Source organism: Penaeus chinensis, chromosome 30, assembly GCF_019202785.1.
Source record: "Penaeus chinensis breed Huanghai No. 1 chromosome 30, ASM1920278v2, whole genome shotgun sequence".
Classification (NCBI taxonomy): Eukaryota; Metazoa; Arthropoda; class Malacostraca; order Decapoda; family Penaeidae; genus Penaeus; species Penaeus chinensis.
Genome location: NC_061848.1, coordinates 21992075 through 21999574, shown reverse-complemented (window position 1 = coordinate 21999574; position 7500 = coordinate 21992075). Strand labels below are relative to the sequence as shown.

General features: G+C 38.3%; 1 protein-coding gene across 1 annotated transcript in view; it reads right to left on the bottom strand.

The window, feature by feature from the left end:
• Positions 1–4229: 4229 nt before the first annotated feature.
• Positions 4230–7500, bottom strand: part of LOC125041279 (vegetative cell wall protein gp1-like) — a 4235-nt gene continuing 964 nt past the window's right edge. Inside the window, exon 2 of the mRNA XM_047636116.1 lies at positions 4230–4281. Within this exon, the coding sequence (XP_047492072.1) occupies positions 4230–4281 (52 nt within the window). The remainder of the gene's footprint in view (positions 4282–7500) is intronic.

Here is a 7500-nt window from a genome sequence, read left to right as displayed (position 1 = left end):
TGCTCCCTCTCTCAACGCAGCTGATGGACCCAAAGAAACGGCATAGACCGATACGGTTTGGCACCAGCGGCGTCGCAGGAGTTGCCAGAACGAAGTCCCGAACTGCCTTCAGGACTCCGGCTCCGGATTTTTCCTCAGGGTTGACTCCCGAAGCCTTTTCTTGTTATAGATGCCACAAGGCAGTGGATTGTTTGAATAGAGTGGACTCCCATAGCCTTTGACCATGCACGGACTGAACTACAAGGCAGCAGTCGTGCGCGTGCGCGTATGAATGTATGAATATCCACACACGCACGGTATTATATATGAGTAAATAAATAAATAGATATATATATTCATATATATATATATGAATATACATATGTATATATCCATATATATATCCATATCCATATACATATATACACACATACATACATACATATATATATATATATACACACATATACATATGTATATATATTTATATTATATATATGTATACATATATGCATATGTATAATATATATAGATATGTATATAGATATATATATTCACACACACACACACACACATATGTATGCATATATATACACACATACATATATACGTATATATGTATATATCTAATGTATATATATATTTATGCACATGTATGTACACACATCCTCTTGACGGTTAGGCCGGAAGAGTATGGAAGGAGATGACTCCTGCTATCTGTCATTTGACATTTAAACATGAGTAAGGATTTTATTAAACTTAATTATAGTTTAACGGTGTTCTTTATGGTTAAAAGATGAATTAAAGTAATGAGAAAAGGGACGTTTTTTTATTTCAATATCACTGCTGTATTCTTGTATTATATTAGTGTTGAAGAGCCATGTTGACTGTATATATATATATATATATATATATATATATATATATATATATGTATTTATAGGTATATATATATATTTGTATAAACTCACGTATCACGTTTATGTACACACAGTCACATGTGTATACATATGCATATAGCGGAGACGAGCGGCAAAGGGCGATAGGCACAGGCGCGACGCAGACCTTCCAGATATGAAACATTGTCTCGAAACACCTTCCACGAACCCAGCTTCATTACGTAGTCGACATGTAGCGTTTCGTTTTATTTACGTCTTATCTTTATCTTTGTCTTGTGGTTTGTTTCTGCTGCAGAAAGACGCCAGACGAAGTCTAAGAAAAGAAGAGAGAGAAAAAAAAAAAAATCGCAAGTCTCAAGGGTATCATTAGGCCTATCGTGTCTGAGGAGCTCTCCAAGGTGAGGAAGCTGAGTCGCGGTTCGTTCTCGGGTTCGAGCTCCGACACAAGGTGTTCTCTGGTGTACGTGATGTTTGTGAAAGAGAGAGAGAGAGAGAGAGAGAGAGAGAGAGAGAGAGAGAGAGAGAGAGAGAGAGAGAGAGAGAGAGAGAGAGAGAGAGAGAGAGAGAGAGAGAGAGAGAGAGAGAGAGAGAGAGAGGTTAAGAATTACTCTAAAAGAAGCTTCATGGCTAGTTACTCTGAGATGTTTCTGATTGTCTGTTTTACTAAATCTCTGCCTTATTTTTTCTTTCTTACTTTCTCTCTTTATTTTTTCCAGCAGATATTTCTTCCTCTTATCGAGCAACCAGTGAAGACTTGCCACAACCTGGCCAATGCGTCTTGCAAAAGAGAAATTTTTCTTTGAGATACAAATGGAGGTAGTCCCTTATGTGTTTGCGAACCGCTTCATTTTGGAACACGACGAGGGAACAAATAGGTAGTTCTCAATCAACTAGAAACCGCAGTTATCCCATCCAGAGACCGCGAATCACTCGAGGACAACCTCCTGCATAAACAAAATCCCTCATCCATTTCGGAGAGCCTTCCAGCCGTCTCCCTCTGTCCTTATCATCCGCCTTGATTTAACACGGTAGACGGTCTCCCCTTCAGCCCATATACAGTACATCTCTCGACCTCTTTTTTTTTTTTTTTTTTTTTTTTTTTTTTATCTTTTCTCTTCCTTCTCCTTCCTTCCGCGGGTTCGTCGTGTACAGAGGGAAATGGGCAGGGGGGGGGGGGACCTTTAAATGGGTATCTGCCCCTTCTGCCCCGAGCAAAGGAGGTTCTTTGCCGAACGGAGACTCGGCGCCCTGGGAGATTTACCTGGGTTGGGGGTATGTGCTTGGATTCATGGGGGGGGGGGGGGGGCGAAGGGAATCGGCAGAAAAGAGTAGCATTTGTTTATACAAATACAAATGCAAATACGCGTGCACACACACACACACACACACACACACACACACACACACACACACACACACACTCACACACACACACATACATATATATACCCAAACACACACACTGAATTTTCTGGTATGTCCATACTCTTCAGTCATTCATATGAAATAATAAACCAAAATAACAAGTATATCTTCATATTTGTATATCTAATCAAGGCACGAGACTACAGCTTATAAAACAAACTTATCCATTTATACTTAGGAATATAATATATTGCAAAAATAGGTAGGTACAGTGCCATTTCTTAATCTGCTCTGCCGCCTTTAGTAACTCGTAATTATTTTCTCCCTCAGTTCTTCCTATTATATCATTTCTTTTTGTTTAGAATATGATTAAATCAGATTCGGGAAAAAAAAAAACTTCGGGAATAGGAATTACTTCTAGGCCTAATCATCGTTAAATGTTTATTTGAACTATTATGTTTTAGTATTAAACCATAACGCACACACACACACACACACACACACACACACACACACACACACATATATATATATATATATATGTATATATTTATAAATCTGAACGTGTGTACATACATATACATATATATGTGTGTGTGTAAGGCCACCATCAATCGATGTCTCTACCCACTCCCGTATAGGCAGAGTCAATACCTGAGCAAAAGAATGTGAGGATCAAGCTGTTGCCCATGGAGCAGGCTCCCTCTCTCCACGCAGCTGATGGATCCAAAGGAACGGCAAAGACCAATCCAGCTTGGCACCAGCGGCGTCGCAGGAGTTGCCAGAACCAAGCCAAGCGACAACGAACTGCCCTAGGGCGTCTTCTGTACAAGCCATAAACATTAATCCAATATTAAAGTCTAATCCAGATCTCCAATGCGCATGTGCAGTGACAGCGTCCAGGATTGACTTTTAATTCACCTCCGTACCAGGCTCTACTTTTGATCTCAAATTTTAAATCTGCACATGCGCAGAACGAGCTAGTTAATCCCACCAATCATGTATTGATACGTAATGACAACGTCATCAACTCCATAGAAAAGATGGAGTTGAGTTGCCATTAATATTTATTATAATTAATAGCGAAACAAATTCGGATATTATCATGTCGATGATATATGTAAAAATTCATCAATATATATATTTATAAGTTGTGGGTTATTCAGACTGCAAATATAAGTCTTAACAGTGAAAAGAAAAAACGAAAGGAAAATCCCACAGATAATTCCAGAGTTTATAGACACAGAAAAGGCAGTTTTGTTATTACCAGGTTGGAAAAAACATTCCCAACTTATGCAATATATTAATCGAATGAAAGGGAAAGCTTTTAATAACATCATGATTAGGGTTCAAATTCAAAGTACAAAACTTCCTGATTATTTAAACGAAGTGACTTCAAAACTGCGTGGACATATATTATCGTTTTCCTCGCTAGCAACACCCTGAAAAAAACGTTCCCCGCAATCACACACAAGAAAGAAACTCTCGCGAATATAGATCTTATGGAAAACTAAAATTATAGAATATAGAATAAAGAATATAGAAACCTATACAATTATAGCATATAGAAAACTCCCGCGACTATAGATCTAATTTTTGTTTGACACCTTCGTCTAAGTTTTCTATAAAATGTATAGACTATTTGAAACCATTTGTTTATTTCACTTGTACTAACACAGATATATATAAGCATAATATAATATTAGCTTATACGTGTTTATATATATTTTTCTCTGTAGCAAACGTTTCGATATCAGCATTAACTTATGATATGAAACTTGTAAAGGGTGAATGCTAATTGCCATTGCATAGACACCCGCTTTTTCATGTAAAATGTATTCATGTATGCACACACACACACACACACACACACACACATATATATATATATATATATATATATATATATATATATATATAGGTAGAGCCAGAGTGATCAGTACTAAACCTACCATACCACACGACCCACAAATAAGGAGTGTGCAACTAGGATGTCACTAGCTCCAGAGAGACCATAGACTGGCCACTCTCGTCAGAGCTGGAGTGACAAGGGTTCGAATCCCGGTCAGTAAGGGCGATTATTTATCTGTATCAGTGCGGCATTACTCTGTCTATCAGAAGTACCTCAGGACAACAGACTGATTCGAATTGCTAAAACAGTTTCCAGCGAGTGCCCGCGGGGAGTGTGTAAAATCTCACTGTCTAGGATGAATTGATAGGCAATGTCTACGGAGCTAATGAGATCCTATTTGCATATGTTTCTTCTCCTCATCTCCTTCGCCTTTCGTCCTTCCCTCCTCTTTCTTTATTGCTTCTCGCCTTCCTTCTTTTCGCCATCCTTCTCTCCCCCTCCCCCCCCCTTGCCTCTTTCTCCTCCTCCTACCTACCCTCCCTCCCTCTGTCCCAGGTGACACCGTGCCCTTTCAGGTCAAGAACAGGACAGGGGGAGGGGGGGGGGAGGGGGAGGGGGGTAGGAGGAGTGCACGAAGACATATAAGAAGAAGAATTTTATATCATATCGTTTTGGTATTTCTTAAGCGAAAGAGGGAAGGATGAAAAAAAAAAAAAAAAAATCTTTAGACCTAAGGATAATCAGAGAAAAAGAAGCCAAAGAAAAGAAGAAGAAGAAGAAGAAAAGAAGAATCCGAATAAACAAAAGAAGTAAAAGAAGAAGAGGAAGAAATAAACGAAGAAGAGGAAGAAAAAGAAGAAAAAGAAGAAACAACCGAATCTTTAAAAAATCCTAAAAAAGTGACTCAAACGAATTATCTTATCCCCACCTTCCTTACCAATCAATCCACCCTCTCTACCTCTCCCCATCTTTATTCCTCTCTTCCCTGCTCCTCCCTTTTCCTCTGGGTCGCCTGGGGAACGGCAAGTTCACGGTCACGAACCAAGTAAACAGTTTCAACATCTAGTGATGTCGAGATAAGGACGTCCTGACCTTCTGTTTGTAAGGCTGGAGAAGAGGATGCCTTTGCTTGTTATTGTTGTTATTGCAGAGTGATTGATTCTAGTACTTGCAATGTTGCAATGGGGAGAAGTAGGGCTATAGAAAAGGCCATGTTTTCACGTTGGCGAGAGACGCGACTGGGTTGAGTGGATCGAAAAGGCATCTGTGATCTAATAGATTTATTTTTCACCATTATTATTATCATTATTGTTATTATTGTTATTATTGTTCCTGGTTATTATCATCATCATTTTATTTTTAATGTTTTTTAATTATCATTGTTATTATCATTATCATTCATTATTATTATTGTTATTACCATGGTTTTCATCATTATTACTATTACCATTATCATTATTATTAACTATTATCATTATCATTATTATTACTATTATCATTATCATTATTATCATTATTATCATTATTATTATCATCATTATTAATAATAGTATAAGTATTATAATTATTCTTATAAATGTCATCATCATTATTATTATAATAATCTTTATTATTATTATAATAATCATTATTGTTATTATAATAATCATTATTATTACTACTACTATTATCATTATTATTATTAATAGGATGTTAGGAGATGAGATGCTGCAGGAGGTGGGAAGATGAGATGCTGTAGGATTAGGGAGAAGAGATGCTGTAGGATTAGGGGAGATGAGATGCTGTAGGATTAGGGGAGATGAGATGCTGTAGGATTAGGGAGAAGAGATGCTGTAGGATTAGGGGAGATGAGATGCTGTAGGATTAGGGGAGATGAGATGCTGTAGGATTAGGGGAGATGAGATGCTGTAGGATTAGGGGAGATGAGATGCTGTAGGATTAGGGGAGATGAGATGCTGTAGGATTAGGGGAGATGAGATGCTGTAGGATTAGGGAGAAGAGATGCTGTAGGATTAGGGGAGATGAGATGCTGTAGGATTAGGGAGAAGAGATGCTGTAGGATTAGGGGAGATGAGATGCTGTAGGATTAGGGAGAAGAGATGCTGTAGGATTAGGGGAGATGAGATGCTGTAGGATTAGGGAGAAGAGATGCTGTAGGATTAGGGGAGATGAGATGCTGTAGGATTAGGGAGAAGAGATGCTGTAGGATTAGGGGAGATGAGATGCTGTAGGATTAGGGAGATGAGATGCCGTGGAGAGATGGGATGCTGTAGGATGTAAAAATGTCTTAAAAGGTGGAAACATTTCTAAATGGTGTTGTAGATTTTGAATACATTGAAAAAGACACTGCCAATGTTGGAAACATTTGAATAATGTGGTTATGAATGTTGAAATGTTTAGAGAGAGAGAGAGAGAGAGAAAGAGAGAGAGAGAGAGAGAGAGAGAGAGAGAGAGAGAGAGAGAGAGAGAGAGAGAGAGAGAGAGAGAGAGAGAGAGAGAGAGAGAGAGAGAGAGAGAGAGAGAGAGAGCGAGAGAGAGAGAGCGAGAGAGAGAGAGAGAGAGTGAGAGAGAGAGAGAGAGAAAGAGAAAGAGAGGGAAGACAAGATGACGGATAGATGGAGCGATGAAACAACGAAGGGAGATGAAAAGAGATGACGAATGGAAGGAGAAAAAAAATGTTGGAAGGACAAAGAGAAGGAAAAGAAAATGTCGAAGGGATGATAGAAAGAGAGAGAGAGGAGAAATATGTAATAACAAAGATGAGAGAATAAAAACGGGCAAATAGAACCGGAGAATAAATTACGAAGAGAGGGGGAGAAAAATGAAGATAAAAAGAAGGGATGAGAAAAGGTTAAAGAGACCAAAAGAAAAGAGGGAGAAAGGAAAGGAAACTTTAATGTACGAATAAAGTGGATAGAAGAAAGCAAGAAGGAAGAAGAAAAAGAGAATGAGAGATTAAAGAGAGTGGAATTGCAATGAAAAGGAAGGAAAGAAGGAGGGAAGGAAGGAAGGAAGGAACGAAGGAAGGAAAGAAGAAAGGAAGGAAGGAAAGGAATGAATGAATTAATGAATGAATGAAAGAAGGAAGAAAGGAAGGAAGGAAAGAATAAAGAAAGGAAGGAAAGAAGGGTGGAAGGAAGGAAGGAAGGAAGGAAGGAAAGAAAGAAAGAAGGAAGGAAAGAATGAAGAAAGAAAGGGAAGAAGGAAGGAAGGAAGGAAGGAAATTAGGAAGGAAGGAAGGAAAGAAAGAAGGAAGGAGGGAAGGAAGGAAGGAAAGAAGGAAGGAAGGAAGGAAGGAAGAAAAGAAGAATGGAATAAAGGGATGAAAGAAATAAAAATAAATAAATAAATAAAGAAGAAGAAGAAGAAATAAAGATTGGAATAATGAAGGTTGGGATGGAATGG